Source organism: Hyla sarda, chromosome 4 (assembly GCF_029499605.1).
Source record: "Hyla sarda isolate aHylSar1 chromosome 4, aHylSar1.hap1, whole genome shotgun sequence".
Taxonomy (NCBI): Eukaryota; Metazoa; Chordata; class Amphibia; order Anura; family Hylidae; genus Hyla; species Hyla sarda.
The window spans coordinates 119,831,989-119,850,192 of record NC_079192.1 but is presented as its reverse complement, the minus strand read 5'-3'; the positions used below and the strand labels follow the sequence as shown (position 1 = coordinate 119,850,192).

The 18,204-nt window shown below is 44.5% G+C and overlaps 1 protein-coding gene across 1 annotated transcript in view; it reads left to right on the top strand.

Moving 5' to 3' along the window:
• Nucleotides 1-313: 313 nt before the first annotated feature.
• Nucleotides 314-18,204, top strand: part of TICRR (TOPBP1 interacting checkpoint and replication regulator) — a 54,535-nt gene continuing 36,644 nt past the window's right edge. The window contains exons 1-5 of the mRNA XM_056571924.1: nt 314-1,591; nt 2,729-2,975; nt 8,995-9,233; nt 11,615-11,849; nt 12,639-12,768. Coding sequence (XP_056427899.1) covers nt 956-1,591; nt 2,729-2,975; nt 8,995-9,233; nt 11,615-11,849; nt 12,639-12,768 — 1,487 coding nt within the window. The 5' untranslated portion in view covers nt 314-955. The remainder of the gene's footprint in view (nt 1,592-2,728; nt 2,976-8,994; nt 9,234-11,614; nt 11,850-12,638; nt 12,769-18,204) is intronic.

Genomic DNA, 18,204 nt, shown 5'->3' with positions numbered 1-18,204 from the left:
GAGGAGTCCTATCAGACAGGAGAGAGCACAGAGGAGTCCTATCAGACAGGAGAGAGCACAGAGGAGTCCTATCAGACAGGAGGGAGCACAGAGGAGTCCTATCAGACAGGAGGGAGCACAGAGGAGTCCTATCAGACAGGAGGGAGCACAGAGGAGTCCTATCAGACAGGAGGGAGCACAGAGGAGTCCTATCAGACAGGAGGGAGCACAGAGGAGTCCTATCAGACAGGAGAGAGCACAGAGGAGTCCTATCAGACAGGAGAGAGCACAGAGGAGTCCTATCAGACAGGAGGGAGCACAGAGGAGTCCTATCAGACAGGAGGGAGCACAGAGGAGTCCTATCAGACAGGAGGGAGCACAGAGGAGTCCTATCAGACAGGAGGGAGCACAGAGGAGTCCTATCAGACAGGAAAGAGCACAGAGAAGTTAGAAAACACTGCTACAGGCTGTTCTGTTAGGATTTTTTCTGCAAAAACTCCTTTCTAGCCAATTCAGCATCTCTATTCCAGCCCCCTCACTATGGAGCCTCCTACAACGAGCTGCAGCTGTCGGTAGATCCCCTCACTATCACCACTCTAACGGGCAGTATCCTAGGCAGCATGCCTACTGTGCCACATACAGACAGCCGTCACCATCCTACAACCAGAGAACAGTAGAACCCTTTAAATGTTTAAATATGAGCTGCAGCCAATCATAGAGCAGTGTGTCATACACTCTGACCAATCAGCGCGCTCCGGCGACCACTGCAGTCATCTGTATACTTCCTGTTGTGGAGTTTTTTACCTCCGCTCCCGGATTGACCAATCAGGTTCGAGCGCAAGACTTCCCCAGCCAATCAGCGCTTGTGCCAGCCTAACGCGCGGCCGGTTTGATCGCAGTGACTGAAGTAGAGGGAGAATGGCGGAGGCTGTGTGTGCGGCGCTGTGAGCCGGGCCTGAAGCGTACACGGCGGGGGATGGCGTCCTCTCACAATGTGGTGCTACTGGTGGACGCGGCGGACTCGGCGCTCAAGGACCGGATCAAGCTGGTGTCTCTGCGGCTGCTGAACTTCCTGACGTGCCGCGCAGGCCTCGGCCAGGTCCGCTGGAGTTACCGCTTCTTGAACTCTGTTGGGGGCCGCTGTAGGCCGCCGCGCCGCTCCGACCTCCGGGAACTGGGTCCCCGTAGCTGGGATGAGTTTGAAGAGGAGCTGGAGGCCTGCTGGGAGCGGAGCCGCCACAGCCGGAGCTCCCGGGCCGCCCTGACACACACCGCCCTTATGGAGACCTTGTCTGACTTCCAATGGGACCGGCCGGACATCACGTCTCCTGCCAAGCCTGCCGTACTGCGCGGCCGCCGGAGAGGACGACTGATCGCGGCGGAGGAGCCCCTGAAGGCGGCGGCAGAGGCCTTGTCCGGCTCCGGCTGTAAGAACGCCGTGTTCCTGCTCTCCCCCTGCCCGCACTCCCGGGCACAGCTCGGAGACTTCACCGGGGAGGAGGAGGCCGGGCTCCAGCAGGTGATGGACAGGCTGCTGTCCCGGGGGCTGCAGAACCTCATCAGCAACAAGAGGGTCACTCTGTACTGGCTGGACACCTCCGACTGGGCCCAGGTGAGGACAGGACGAGCTGTCAGGGCATGCTGGGAAATGCTGCCCAATGTTTGGGCATGCTGGGACTTGTAGTTTGCAACAGTTGGAGCGCTGCAGGTGGAAAATGCTGGCAAATATCCAGATATAATGGAGGCTGTAGTTTGCTGGAGCACTGCAGGTTGGGGAATGCTGGTGAATACCTGGACATGATGGGAGTTGTGGTTTTGCAACAGATGGGGAGCACAGTACTAGAATGTGACAGGTGTATCATCGGGGGGAGATGGTTCGGTTCTATTGGCTAGCCATAGATGGAAAAGGGGGGCTTCATCTATCTGATGATCACTGCATATCCTGTATACCAGTGGACTGCCAGCTTTTTCAAAACTACAACTCCCAGCATGCCCGGACAGCCTTAGGCTGGAGGTCTGCAGTTTGAGACTACTGACATATACATCCTATAGCAGTGGTCTCCAACCTGCGGACCTCCAGATGTTGCAAAACTACAACTCCCAGCATGCCCGTACAGCCTTTGGCTGTCCGGGCATGCTGGGAGTTGTAGTTTTGCAACATCTGGAGGTCCGCAGGTTGGAGACCACTGTTCTATAGGCAACATAATTAGGGCAGCAATTCTGTCAGGATAAAGGCACTAGTTCTGCCTCTATAATCAGTGTTTCCAAACCAGGGTGCCTCCAGCTGTTGCAAAACTACAACTCCCAGCATGCCTGGTCAGCCTTAGGCTGAAGGTCCACAGTTTGAGATTACTGCCATATACATTCTATAGGCAACATAATTGGGGCAGCAATTCTGTCAGGATAAAGGCACCAGTTCTGCCTCTATATCAATGTTTCACAACCAGGGTGCCTCCAGCTGTTACAAAACTACAACTCCCTGCATGCCCGGACAGCCTTCGGCTGGGAGTTGTAGTTTTGCAACAGCTGGGGGCACCCTGTTTGGGAAACACTGCTCTATATCCTACAGAATCCACCATTCACATCACTGGGTTATTCATACCCACACAGAATAGAAATTGTACTTAATCCCTGTTGTGATTCATTGCCGCCAGTCCATAAAGAGATTTGCTGGCCGTGGTGTCACCTTTTGTACTACCGAAATGTCCACACTTTAAAATGATGCTAACCATATTGCCTTTGTCTCTAGGTGTGGGAAACCTGTGATCATTTTGGATACTGGACGATGGTTGAACTCATGCAGTGTGTCAGTGGCAGGATTATACCATCCGAGTGTTTACTGGAGTCTTCAAGCCTACCCCCAGACCAGCTGTCCTCCGCCAGGGCAGCTCTTAGTATTCCCTATGATTCTGTGCTGTGTTCACTTCTTAGCAGTGAGCTGGAGTACAGATCCTGGTTTCCGCAGCAGGATGGTTTGGTCACCTTAATGACACCTGGTAAGAGTGATCAGGGAAGGACAAATCTGTTGTAGATCTTAGAAGCCAAATGTATTGCTCCGGCAGGACCTTTAGATTACTTTCTTCTGTTTTAGTTAGTCACCCTGTCAGCAGCATCTGGTCAAGTAACCATCATGAGGGTATATTCATTCGTGCGTTGATCAACTTGCAGCGGCGTGTTTAGTCTAGAGCTGCAACGATTAACCGATAAAATCGATTAAATTCGATAACTGTAATCATTGTTGACGAATATCCTTATTGAATAATCGCCCGATTCGTTGTCCGTGGCGGCAATGAATGAATGAAGCTGACATGTCCCACATCTAGGCTTCATTCACCGCTGCCTCCCGACATGTCCCTGCTGCTGCCCTACTCCCGGGGCAACTAGCGCGGTGCCAGGACATGTCTATTCTTTGCTGCTTATCTCTACCGAACGGAGATGAGCAGCAGAGAATAGACATGTCCCGGCGGTGCGCTATTTGCACTAGGAGTAGAGCAGCAGCAGGGACATGTCGGGCGGCAGCAGTGAATGGAAGTATTGGGCCAATACTAGCAATTTGCATGGTATCGGGGACTCGTTCAGTGTCCCCTATACCTGCTTCTCCTGTCCGCATCCCGTCCCATGGAGGAGCATGTGACACTCACTTTACTCCACCTCCTCCCCCGCGCCCAGCGTAACGCTACGGAGGAAGCAGAGTGACGTGTATGTTACATGCTCCTCCAAAGGACGACATGATGCGGACAGGAGAACGGGGCAGAGGACAGCCGCCGGTGAGTGCTGTCTACAAGGGTGGGGGCTGCCGTCTACTGGAGGGGCTGCTACTAATGTCTACGTGGGGCCCTGCTGTCTAAAGTGGGGGCCCTGCTGCCTATAGGGGGGAACAAGGGTGCAATGCTCTGCACATACCTCCATCTGTATAGGAATGTACATACACTGCTATACACGTGGGGGGTATGTGCAGACTGCATAGCAATGCTCTGCAGTCTGCACATACCCCCATGTGTATAGGAGTGCTATATAAAAAAAAAAGCAAAAAAAAATTATAATGTAAATTAACCGCTCTTCCTATTGCTATACAAAAAAAGTTAAATAACTTTTTCTTTTACATATTTGATACTATCGTATGGCTAACTGTCTGAACTATTAATATATTAGTGAATCATTAACATTTTATTTTAATACTTCAGACAGTTACCCATGCGGCAATATCAAATTTAGGCTGGTTTCTGTACAGGATCATTAATAATGACAGCAGCCGGCGTAAACGTAAAAAAACAAAATCCAAAATTGCTGTTGTTTGGTCACATCACATGCTAGAAACTTTTAATATGGACATTGTACATCATTTTTCAAGTAGAATCAGTTGAACCCCTTTTTTTTTTTTTTTTTTTTTTTTTTTTTTACATTGTTTCCGATTAATCGATGAAATAATCAACAACTAATCGATTATTAAAATAATCGTTAGCTGCAGCCCTAGTTTAGTTACCATATACTTTGATGGGTATGTGGAAAATCCGTGGTTTTAGCAGATTTGCTTATTTCTACCAATCGAAGTGAATGGTGGTGAAGCTTGCAGTGGGAAATCCACTGTGAGTTACCAACGTGTGAATGTAACCCTAGATGATGGCTCTAGATTATCATAAGTAAAAGGGCAGGTGCAAATGTAAAGAAATAAAGACAAACGTATGTTGGTAACTGTAACAGATAGGATATATGTATACACAACCCATAAAACGTATGTTCTTTTTGTTACATATATTTGAATATCTTATTTTTATGAGGGAGATATAGAAAATCTAGAAAAACACTGCTCAGGAGGTGCATAACGTGCCAGATTTGTGCACTATTTAACCCCTTAAAGACTTGGGACATATGAGTACGTCCTAAGTCCGGTCCCTGTCTATAATGCGGGGTCCCGTCATAGCGGGATGGTGTCAGCGCCTATTCACAGCCGGGACCAGCGGCTAATAGCGCGCGGCCGCGATCGTTCGGCCACGCGCTATTATCCCTTCCGATGCGGCGGTCAAAGCTGAGCGCCGCATCGAAAGTGAATGCTTCCCGGCTGCTCAGTCGGACTTATCGGGGTCATCGCGATAAAATCTCGATGCCCCGATCAGCTACCCGGAGAGAAGAAGTTCCCTACCTTCTTCCGTCGGCGTCCCGGCTCTGAATGATTGCTCCATGCCTGAGTTACAGGCTGGAGCAATCAACCGCCGATTACACAGCTTGTTGCCATGCAACGGCAAGGCAACAATCTGTGTATGCAATCAGCCATTGCAAGCTCATAGGTCCCTATAGGAGCTATGAGCTCGCCAAAAAAAGGTAACATTTTTTTTAAAAGTTCACCGTTTCAGATATTCCCTTCTGAATTAAAAGTTTAAATCACCTGGCATTTCCTAGTAACAAAATAAAACAGTGTAAATAAAAATAAACATATGTGGTATCGCCGCGTGTGGAAATGTCCGAATTATAAAAATATATCGTTATTTAAACCGGACGGTAAATGGCGTGCGCGCAAAAAAATTCCAAAGTCCAAAATAGTATATTTTTGGTCACTATTTATATCATGAAAAAAATGAATAAAAAGTGATCAAAAAGTCCAATCAATACAAAAAGGGTACCGCTAAAAACTTCAGATCACGGCGCAAAAAATGAGCCCTCATACCGCCCCATACGCGGTAAAATAAAAAAGTTATAGGGGTCAGAAGATGACAATTTTAAACGTATAAATTTTCCTGCATGTAGTTATGATTTTTTTCAGAAGTACGACAAAATCAAACCTATATAAGTAGGGTATCATTTCAACCGTATGGACCTAAAGAATAAAGAGTGTGTCATTTTTACCGAAAAATGTACTGCGTAAAAACAGAAGCCCCCGAAACTTACAAAATGGCGTGTTTTATTTTTTCAATTTTGTCTCACAATGATTTTTTTTTCCATTTCGCCGTAGATTTTTGAGTAAAATGACTGATGTCATTACAAAGTAGAATTGGTGACGCAAAAAATAAGCCATCATATGGATTTTTAGGTGCAAAATTTAAAGGGTTATGATTTTTTTTAAAGGCAAGAAGGGAAAAAACGAAAATGCAAAAATGTGAAATCGCTCAGTCCTTAAGGTGTTAAGGTTGCGTTCATACGGCCATCTAGACCCGTCCCTTTCTTCTCCCGTCAAAAATAAAAACGGACTTTAAGAAAGAAACGGACAATAACAGATCCATTTGGATCAGTTATTGTTCAGTTAAAGGGTTACTATGCTCCCCAGCATCCGGAACATTCAGTTCCTGAACGCTGTGTGTGGGCTTGCGTGTTCATGCCCGCCCCCTTGTGACGTGACGGCTTGCCGCCTCAATAGAAGTCTATGGGAGGGCCGTTGTTTTTTTTTTTTTTTGTTTTGTTTATGAGCATGCGCAGAAGTAAAAAAAGGAGGCAAACAGATGAAATTAAAGGCTCATCTGTTTTCCATAGACTTCAATGTTAAGTCTTTTTTTTTTTTTTTTTTTTTTACGGAAGAAAAAATACTGCATGTGCTGTTTTTTCTGCTGTCAAAAAAACGGTAATGAGTGCAGATGTAAATGGATTGTAAAAAAAAGAGGGGACAGACATCAGGTGTGGAATAGAAAAGCAAAAAGTGTTTAGCAAGATGTCGAATTTATTGCACAGTATTGTGCTGACATAAACTTTATAGTTTGTGCCAGTCTAGTTTTAACTTGTCTAAATAAACATTTGCACATTACTGACTATTTACAAATAAGTGTTTTATTTACAACATTCACATTGTTTAGCCAAAAATCATACAACTATTTAATAAACAGTAACCTAAAACTTGTAAATATGTTCAGTATCTGTGCAGGAGTGTAAAAACAGTGGAACAAGCTCCCATGTGTTAGTTCATCTGTGTAGCACCATGTGCGAGTGGACTGTCAGATACAAATGATGCTGTCAGAGTTGTGTATATCATGTGCAGTCTTCATTTACAGCTCTTCTTTTTTTACAGCTGCTTCTTTTTTGTTGCTGTATGTGAGGCTGGAGTAGATTTAGTTATTTTATGAGTGCCGATTGGTGATATAGGACATTACTTGGCGCTCAACCACTTAAACTTTCACATGGCAATAATTGAGATGGCTTTAAATAAATGATCTTTCTTCATTCAGACCCTTAGGCCCATAGACATTAATTGATTCTTTGGCAGCACATTTACTGTTTACATAGGGAACTGACAAAAGATTTCAAAGTCCATATGACGTAAAAAATTTGAACACAACATTGTTAGCTTGTTTATTGGCTGATTGCAGACTTGTTTACATTGGCTATTGATCAGGAATGAACACTTGAATTATTATTCATTTGTCCAATAACTGGCCTTATTGGCCCTTAAAGTGTGCTAAAACTGTTGACATGCCACTGGGACATCAGTCAGGATCTGAGCATTCACACCACTACTGATTTATAGAGCTATCCAGGTAAAGCACACTTCACTCTCCAGATGCAATGATCTCCGTATAGTTGCACCATAGACTTATAATGGAGCCATCCTCTGCAGCTGGGCAGAGATTGCAGAAAGTGATCTAGAGATCGGTAGGGGTCTAAACAATCGGACCTCGACCAAAAAATGTTTTGTATACTGAAGGGGGATTTTGCAGGGTTATTGTACATTGGGCACAGCATAGAAAATATTGATGTCAAACAGCACTACCGTACTGCTAGGATGTTTTGACATTAATAGATCGGCTCACTGTAGTTGTGGGGTAATCTAATTCCCAGCAGATGCGGACCCTCAGTGCCGTGTGTGTAGGTTCTACACTGGGCTGATCACTGCCGGTCTGGCTGCTGTAGTAGTCCCAAGTTTATACAATGTAAATGTGAAATACCTTTATGCCCAATCAAACGACGGGCAATGTTATGCGTGGTTCTCTAAAGTAGAAGTGGCTGTTCTATATTATTACCATTAGATCAGCAGAAAAATAAAAGCACCTGGCTAGATAGGGCTAGTCATCAGGTTCCCGGGCATACTTTATTAAATCCCTCTTGTCCTTTCCATTGCTAATATATGTCTGTTTATTTTGCAAATGCTGCTCAAGTGCACAGGGGATGTTCTCTAGCATGTCATGAGCCAAGGAAATCCAGCCCATGTCCTCTTTATTGCCTGCCCCAAGCCCACTTGCATCCACCTACCGTGTTTGAATGACAGGCAATAGGAAAAGGACATGGGCATGGCTCTTGCACTGAAAAGCTTTTATGCATCATTTGCATAACGACAAACAGGCTTTTATTTCAGCACTGAAATGGACTATAGCGGTGAAATAAGGTATGGCCGGAATTCTGATGATTAGTCCTATCTACTCCTGTTGTAAGCCTTATTTTAGCCTTATATTTTATGTCAGTGTCCTGAAAATGGTCGCACAGTTCAGATTGTGTAAAGTGGGTGCTCAAGCAGACGGGGGGCTCAGCCTAGTGGCTGAAGTACAAGAAATCAACATCATTCATTTACATATAACACTCTTTATTTTCCTTATTTTTTTCCTTGTATTTTTTTTGTTTTGTTTGTCAGTGTTGAAACGTGTTCAAATAAATAAATATTTTGGGGCAGATTTATCAAAACTTGTGCAAAGAAGCAGTTGCCCGTAGCAACCAGATTCCAGCTTTCATTTAAAAAAGGCCTCTGAAAAATACAGGCTTGAATCTATATCTGAATCTGCTATGGACAACTATTTCTTTGCACAAAAGTGAAAACCTCTCCTGATATGTCTCCTCCATGCACACAGACCTGTAGTCATATTGTGTGATGTTTTGGTCACTAGAAGACCTTTTATCAAGTAGTATCGGCTGTTGCTACATCCGATACTACTTCATAACGGTGCAATAGTTACTGAAATATTGTACAAGATGGCTGCATCTTAAAATGTCTATTTTTGGATGAAGCACAAACTGGGTTTACCCAATATAGCTTAGATTTAGTTGACGGTAAGAAGTTGTGAACCTTGTTAACAAATGCATTGTCTTTGTTTTTTCCAATATCAGATGCGGTAGAACAATGGGAATGTGCCGTTAGCTTGGAACCAATTTCAATAACTCAAAAGCGTTTTAAAAATGTAGTGACCGTCCGTTTGAAAGGCACCATGGAAAACTGGAATCAAAATACAGTTGGGCCGCTAAGAATGGAAAGCTGGCTGCTGCAGAGTTTGTCAAACAGTAGCCATTCTTCATGCCTGCACTTTAACCAGCTGCTGAATACAATACTGTCTAAAGGACTCTTCCTGGTAAAGTAGAATGTTTCTTTATGTTTAACCCCTTAAGGACACAGTGTTTTTCCATTCTTGCACTTTCGTTTTTTCCTCCTTACCTTTTAAAAATCATAACCCTTTCAATCTTGTACCTTCAATTTTTGCGCCACCAATTCTACTTTATAATGGCATCAGTCTTTTTACCAAAAAATCTACAGTGAAACCAAAAGAAAAAAATCATTGTGCGACAAAATTGAAGAAAAAATCTACGCAGTACATTTTTCTGTAAAAATGACACCTTCTGTAGGTCCATACGATTAAAATGATACCTTACTTATATAGGTTTGATTTTGTCGGACTTCTGGAAAAAATCATAACTACATGCACAAAAATTAATATGTTTAAAATTGTCATCTTCTGACCCCTATAACTTTTTTTTAATTTATTTTACCACGTATGGGGCGGTATGAGGGCAAATTTTTTGCGTCATGAGGTTTTTATCTGTACTGATTTTGTTTTGATAAGACTTTATGATCGCTTTTTGTCAAAAATTTTTATTTTATGGCATAAGTGACCAAAAATACGCTATTTTGGACTTATTTTTTTGCGATACCACATGTTTTATTTTTACTTAGTTTTTTCAAACTTTTATTAGGGAAGAGGTTAAATCATCTTAATGACATTTTTTTTCACTTTTATTTTTTGTTTTTTTGCAATGTTAGCCCCCATAGGGGACTATAACATGCATTATACAGATTGCAGCCACTGATCAATGCATTGCCATAGCATTAATCCGTGTTATCGCCACTTGACTGCCCCTGCCTGGATCTCAGGCACGGAGCAGTCATTCGGCGATCAGACGCGGAGGAGGCAGGTAAGGGACCCTCCTCGTGCATCCTAGCTGATCGGAACATCACGGTGGTCCCGATCAGCCCAACTGAGCTGCCGGGAAGCTTTCACTTTAACTTTAGATGCGACAATCAATTTTGATTGCTGCGTCTAAAGAGATAAAGGGGTACTCCGCTCCCCAGCGTCCGGAACATTGAGTTCCTGAACGCTGTCTGCGGGTTTCCGTGTTCATGCCCCGTCATGTGACGTCACGTCCCGCCCCCTCAATGCAAGTCTATGGGAGGGGTTGTGACGGCCGTCGCGCCCCCTTCCCATAGACTTTCTTTGATGGGGCCGGCCGTGACATCACAATGGGGCGGGCCTGAACACGGAAGCCCGCACACAGCGTCCAGGAACTCAATGTTCTGATGTGAGGTGGAATTTTGCAGATGCTGGGGAGCAGAGTAGCCCTTTAATGCCGGACATCTGCCTGAACGGCGATGTCTGGCATTAGCTATGGGTCCCGGCTGCTGATGCCGTGCGGGTATGATTCGAGCTCAGCTCCTTTATAAACGCCGTTTTGCGGAAAGGGGTTAAAGGAGTACTGTAGTGTAAATGTTTATTCTTCCCCAGTGCCCAGGCTGTGAAAAAAAAATTTATGAACTTTGACTCACCTGCCGACATTCCCTTGTTGCACCAATATGTGTCCCTGCCCTCCGGTGCTAGTCTTCTTCCGCTTCCTGGTGGACGGTGAATCATACTGCGCACAGCTTATCGGCGGCCGCAGTTATGTCCTGTCTCAGCCGGTGATGGGCTGAGTGCAGTGTCATGTAATGAGCCTGGGCAGTAGGGAGAAGGCGGGGCCCAGGTACAGAAATGCATCTGTATTACGCCAGTGTGAAACCAGCCTTAAAGGGGTACTTCAGTGGAAAACTTAAATAGAAAGTTAAACAGTTTTGTAAATTACTTCTATTAAAATATATTTGTCCTTCCATTACTTATTAGCAGCTGTATGCTACAGAGGAAATTCTTTTCTTTTTGAATTTCTTTTTTGTCTTGTCCACACTGCTCTCTGCTGACACTTGATGCCCGTATCAGGAACTGTCCAGCAGTAAAAAATCCCCATAACAAACCTATGCTGCTCTGGACAGTTCCTGACACGGACAGAGGTGTCAGCACAGAGCACTGTGGACAAGACCAAAAGGAAATTATTTTCTTTTTGAGTTTGTTTTGTAGCACACAGCAGTTAATAAGTACTGGAAGGATTAAGATTTTTCAATAGAAGTAATTTACAAATCTGTTTAACTTTCTGGCACCAGTTCATTAAAAAAACTGGAGTACCCATTTAAGGGGACTGTTTTTTTTTAACATTATTGTAATGGGCTTAAAGGTGCCTCTAAAAAGGCATGTAGTATTTTTTTCTAATATATATATATATATATATATATATATATATATATATATATATATATATATCTCTCTCTATCAATATAGAATTGAGTAGGGAAAATTTGTATGTAAACTTAAATGCTGTTCAATGTCATTTTAATTTAAATTTTTGCTTATAATTCATTTTCTAATTCCACCAGGTTGCTGATGTGTCTACTGCTGATGATTTTCTGCCCAGAGCTGCCATCCTTTCCCCCATTTCTGAAAATGCAGCTGTTCTCAATGTGATCTGCAGTGATCCATCAGCTGAGTTTGACAGACTCCAGGATAATTCTACTGAAGAAATTGATCAAGACATCGCTTCTGATCTACCCGATATTGTAAATTCTGTTCTTAACCATGTCTTTAACACCAAAGAAAACACTACCCTTCCTGGTAATTATTAGTATTGTTTTATTAGTTTTGATAGTGTTTTTGTTTTATATAATAATAATAATAAAAAACAAAACATACAACGCTCAATAGCCAACATTGAGGATGTGTCCCCACGTTGTCTAACATCACCCAAAGCTGGCAATGTAGGAATACGCTTCCAACTGGATACACCTAGTTGGCAATGAAACCTTACACTTCTAGTAAGAATAACAGGTCTGAGTACGGAGCGTGACACCTGTCATCTGCTGCTAATGTAACACCAAAGCGATGCCAGCAGGCAGAACAGGATCAGCGCAGGTAAAACATTTTTTTTTAAAGATGGACAACTGTCATTGGAAAGGGCTGACCTAGGTGCTACCATGACATTCTTAGTATCCATTGAAACCTGGCCCCTTGGATTTCTCAAGCCCTGACATACTGTATGTCTATGACTATTGAGCTGAATTCACTTGTTTCTTTGGTCTGTATTCGGAACCAGCAGTGGAACAGACACTGAGAAAACAAGAATGTTAAGATTGACAACTTTTTTTTCTGTTTTGGACCCACTCCCGGTTTTGGCTAAAAATGTTGACCATCTGCTGAGCTACATGAACCTAGTATACTTACCTAGCCAGTGTGTTTACAGAAATGGTACCCAATATTTTGTCATTACACCTGCCTTGGCTCCATGCCTTATTTTATTCTTCACTTAAAGAACATGTGTGTTGCCATACCTTTTCCTTTGTTGTTTCTTGGTATATTGAAAAAACTTAGGACAGATTTATCAATCATAAATTCATTTTTCTCTAGAAGTCTCGATGCCAGAGTGGATTAACCAAGAGCTGTCTCAGAGTAGTCACTGGGGATCCTCTGTTATTGAAAGATGGTACCCATTATCTGGAATATCTGGTGCCAGCAGTAATCTGATGGAATCATTTAGGTAAGAGAACTACCAGATCCATGCTTATTTCTTCATTGTTGATGGTGTCATTGTTTTGAAATAGAATTGGGTATCTCTAAATCCACTGTTCTTACCTAGAAATGGCTGCAGAATGCAATTAGGTGTTTCATGTTTTTGCACCTGTAGATTATTTTAGCATTATTTTGTGCTCATTTCAAATACACCCACACACACACTTGCATATATCCTAATAGTCTAATTTCTAGACATCATCTTATAGAGCAAGAGGCTTAATATACCGTATTTATCAGCGTACAACATGCACTTTTTAGGAAAATTAAGTTACAAGTTGAACCCCTTAACCCCTTCAGGACCAAGCCCATTTTGGCCTTGAGGACCAGAGCGTTTTTTGCACATCTGACCACTGTCACTTTAAACATTAATAACTCTGGAATGCTTTTAGTTATCATTCTGATTCAGAGATTGTTTTTTCGTGACATATTCTACTTTAACATGGTGGTAAATTTTTGTGGTAACTTGCATCCTTTCCTTGTGAAAAATCCTAAAATTTGATGAAAAATTTGAAAATTTTGCATTTTTCTAACTTTGAAGCTCTCTGCTTGTAAGGAAAATGTATATTACAAATAAAAAAATTTTTTATTCACATATACAATATGTCTACTTTATGTTTGCATCATAAAAGTGACGAGTTTTTACTTTTGGAAGACACCAGAGGGCTTCAAAGTTCAGCAGCAATTTTCCAATTTTTCACAAAATTTTCAAACTCACTATTTTTCAGGGACCAGTTCAGGTTTGAAGTAGATTTGAAGGGTCTTCATATTAGAAATACCCCACAAAAGACCCCATTATAAAAACTTCACCCCCCAAAGTATTCAAAATGACATTCAGTCATCATTTTAACCCTTTAGGTGTTTCACAGGAATAGAAGCAAAGTGAAGGAGAAAATTCACAATCTTCATTTTTTACACTCGCATGTTCTTGTAGACCCAATTTTTGAATTTTTACAAGGGGTAAAAGGAGAAAATGTATACTTATATTTGTAGCCCAATTTCTCTCGAGTAAGCACATACCTCATATGTCTATGTAAATTGTTCGGCGGGCGCAGTAGAGGGCTCAGAAGGGAAAGAGCGACAAGGGGATTTTGGAGAGTACGTTTTTCTGAAATGGTTTTTGGGGGGCATGTTGCATTTAGGAAGCCCCTATGGTGCCAGAACAGCAAAAAACCCTCACATGGCATACCATTTTGGAAACTAGACCCCTTGAGGAACATAACAAAGAATAAAGTGAGCCTTAATACCCCACAGGTGTTTCACGACTTTTGCATATGTAAAAAAATAATTATTTTTTTTCACTAAAATGTGTGTTTCCCCCCAAATTTCACATTTTTCCAAGGGTTAATAGCAGGAAATACCCCCCAATATTTGTAACCCCTTCTCTTCTGAGTATGGAGGTACCCCATAAGTTGACCTGAAGTGCACTATGGGCGAACTACAATGCTCAGAAGAGAAGGAGTCATATTTGGCTTTTTGAGAGCAAATTTTGCTCGGGGGGCATGTCGCATTTAGGAAGCCCCTATGGTGCCAGGACAGCAAAAAAAAAACCACATGGCATACCATTTTGGAAACTAGACCCCTTGAGGAATGTAACAAGGAATAAAGTGAGCCTTATTACCCCACAGGTGTTTCACGACTTTTGCATATGTAAAAAAATAATAATAATTTCCACTAAAATGTGTGTTTTCCCCCCAAATTTCACATTTTTGCAAGGGTTAATAGCAGGAAATACTCCCCAATATTTGTAACCCCTTCTCTTCTGAGTATGGAGGTACCCCATAAGTGGACCTGAAGTGCACTATGGGCGAACTACAATGCTCAGAAGAGAAGGAGTCATATCTGGCTTTTTGAGAGCAAATTTTGCTCGGGGGGCATATCGCATTTAGGAAGCCCCTATGGTGCCAGAACAGCAATAAAACCCCACATGGCATACCATTTTGGAAACGAGACCCCTTGAGGAACGTAACAAGGGATACAGTGAGCATTTCTCCCCCCCCCCCCCCCCCCCACTGGTGTCTGACAGATCTTTGGAACAGTGGGCTGTACAAGTTTTCATTTTCACGGACCACTGTTCCAAAGATCCGTCATACACCTGTTGGGGGTAAATTCTCACTGCACCCCTCATTACATTCCGTGAGGGGTGTCGTTTCCGAAATGGGGTCACATGTGTGTTTGTTTTTTTTTTTTTTTTTTTTTTTTGCGTTTGTCAAAACCGCTGTAGCAATCAGCCACCCCTGTGCAAATCACCTCAAATGTACATGGCGCACTCTCCCTTCTGGGCCTTGTTGTGCGCCCCCAGAGCACTTTGCGCCCACATATGGGGTATCTCTGTAGTCGGGAGAAATTGCGTTACAAATTTTGGGGGGCTTTTTTCCCTTTTACCTCTTGTGAAAATGTAAAGTATAGGGCAACATCAGCATGTTAGTGTAAAAAATTTAATTTTTTTACACTAACATTCTGGTGTAGACCCCAACATCTCCTTTTCATGAAGGGTTAAAGAAGAAAAAGCCCCCCAAACCTTTAAACGCAATTTCTCCCGAGTACAGCGATACCCCATATGTCGCCCTAAACTGTTGCCTTGAAATACGACAGGGCTCCAAAGTGAGAGCGCCGTGCGCATTTGAGGCCTAAATTAGGGATTTGCATAGGGGTGGACATAGGGGTATTCTACGCCAGTGATTCCCAAACAGGGTGCCTCCAGCTGTTGCAAAACTCCCAGCATGCGTGGACAGTCAACGGCTGTCCGGCAATACTGGGAGTTGTTGTTTTTCAACAACTGGAGGCTCTGCTTTGGAAACAGTGGCGTACCGGACGTTCTTATTGGGGGAGGGGGGCTGTGTAGGGGTATGTGTATATGTAGTGTTTTTAACTTTTTATTTTATTTTGTGTTGGTGTAGTGTAGTGTTTTTAGGGTACAGTCACATGGGCGGGGGATTACAGCGAGTTTCCCAGCGCAAAATTTGCTGCATCTCAAGATGCGAGAAACCCACTGTAAAAGCCTCGCCCATGTGAATGTACCCTGTACATTCACAGGGGGGGGGGGGGGGGGGGGTGCACCAGCTGTTGCAAAACCACAACTCCCAGCATGCATGGTCTGTTAGTGCATGCTTGGAGTTATAGTTTTGCAACAGCTGGAGGCACACAGGTTAGGAAACACTGAGTTAGAAACAGACAATGTTTCCCAACCAGTGTGTCTCCAGTTGTTGTAGTTCGGCAACATCTGAAGGGCCAGATGTTGCTGAACTAAAACTCCCAGCATGCCTGGACAGTCAGGGCATGCTGGGAGTTGTAGTTTTGCAACAGCTGGAAGAGCACAGATTGGAGACCATTATACAATGGTCTTCAAACGAGGGCCCTCCAGATGTTGCAAAACTACAACTCCCAGCATGCCCAGACAGCCAAAGGCTGTCTAGGCATGCTGGGAGTTGTAGTTTTCAGACTCCTAGAAGCAGCAGTGAAGATCTTCACTGCTGCCTCTGAGGACCACATACTTACCCGTCGCTGCTCGTCCACGTGGCCGGTCCCGCGCTGCTCCTCGGTCCCGCCGCTGGATCTGGTAAGGCTGCCGGTCCCCACGTGTTCCCCCTCCTATGCTGCAGGTCCCCGCGAGCCCCCGCAGCCATCGTCCCCCGTTCTGCCCGACTTCCAGGGGCGGGCAGTGCGGGGGATCTGAACTTTCACCCCAGATCACTGTGATTGGTCCACAGGGACCAATCACAGTGATCGCTGACCAGGACCATCAATGGATGGTCCTGGGGGTGAAGCAGAAGTTGTCCCCTTCTGGAAACAGCGGGACTTCTGCCAGTTAACCCGTGCGATGCTGCGCATCGCCGGGTTAACTGAATGTCATTTATAAACGCCGGGATGCGCGAACGCACTGCACAACCCGGCGTTTATATATGACATTCTGGGAGAAGGGGTTAAGGACCAGACCAATTTTATTTTTGCATTTCCGTTTTTTCCTCCTCTCCTTCTAAAAATCATAACTCTTTTATTTTTCCATCCACAGACCCATATAAGGGCTTGTTTTTTTCTGTCACCAATTGTACTTTGTAATGACATCACTTATTTTACCATAACATGTATGGCGCAACCAAAAAAATATTTTCTCTATCGGCTCCATTGGGGGACACAGACCGTGGATGTATGCTGCTGTCTCTAGGAGGTGTGACACTATGGTAATAAAAAAAGCGGCTCCTCCCAGCAGGATATACCCGCCTTCAGACCCTGAGCTAATCAGTTTAAGCTTAGTGTCTGAAGGAGGTGGACATGGTCTGGAATTCTCCAGACCAGGTCTTCTGATTTTTTGTTTTCCTAGTATAGGGACGTGTTTTAGTTTTTTTTATTCCTTTTTCTTTTCCGTTTTCAGGTGGGGACTCAGGGACTCCGGTTCCCTGTTTTCCCCATTGCGAGTAAGGGGGCACAGACATTGCGTATATGCGCTGTTCACCCCCCCCTCGCCAACGGTCAGCGCCTGGGTTGGTACCTCATGGGTCCGGGTCCCCCTATCTCCCTGCTCGCCTCGTTCGCACATAGCAGCCAGGCGTGATGCAGGTAACTAAAGCTAACTGAAGACTTCACTGAAGACTCCATTAGGTAAGTTCTTCTGACTGAGGTAAGTCCTCCCCCCCCCCCCCCCCCTTCTCCTCAGGTGTGGATCGGCAACCTCTGGAGACCCCCTGTTTTGGCCCACCTTTTCAGGTTATTAGGCTGGCTTACTGGGGATGGACTTTTATTCTGACTTTTATTCTGGGGGAGCAGTGGCATCTGAGGGGGCATGTACTTTATGTGTTTCACTGTGTGTGTGTGTTTCTGTGAGCAGCGCCTTATATGTGTTGGACAGCCGCTGCGCTGGTACGAGCCGGGCACTCTCCGCGCTGGCTTACTTTCATTTTCTCCGGCAGCGCCTTATATGCGGCTGACAGCTGCGGCGCTGGTACGGGCCGGGCGCTCTCAGCGCCGGCTTACTTTTGCTTTCTCCGGCAGTCTCTGCCGGCGTATCGGCCGCCCGCTCTGTTCCCCCGAGCGCATTTGCGACTGACATGTGCGCTGGGGACAAGGTGCGGGCGCCATTACAGTTCCTTCTCGGCCTGTTTTTAGCTCCGCCCACAGGGCTGTCGGAGCTCTTCTGAGGCACGCAATAGCCTCCAATCAGCGCCGTGGGCATGATTTTCAGTCAGAAGGGGGCCAATTAGTTAGTGCCTCTGCTGCAGACACGCCCCCCTCTACTATTGGCTGGCCTGTTTCTCACACTAGCTGCACGGAGCCGTTCTCCTCACTGCAGCTGCCAGGGGACACAGACTAGGGTGAGAAAGTTCCTGTCTTTTTTCTCATAATGTCCGTACCCAGAGCTGTTCCTCCCTCTAAACAGAAACCTGGTTCGTCAGTGACTTATTTTGCC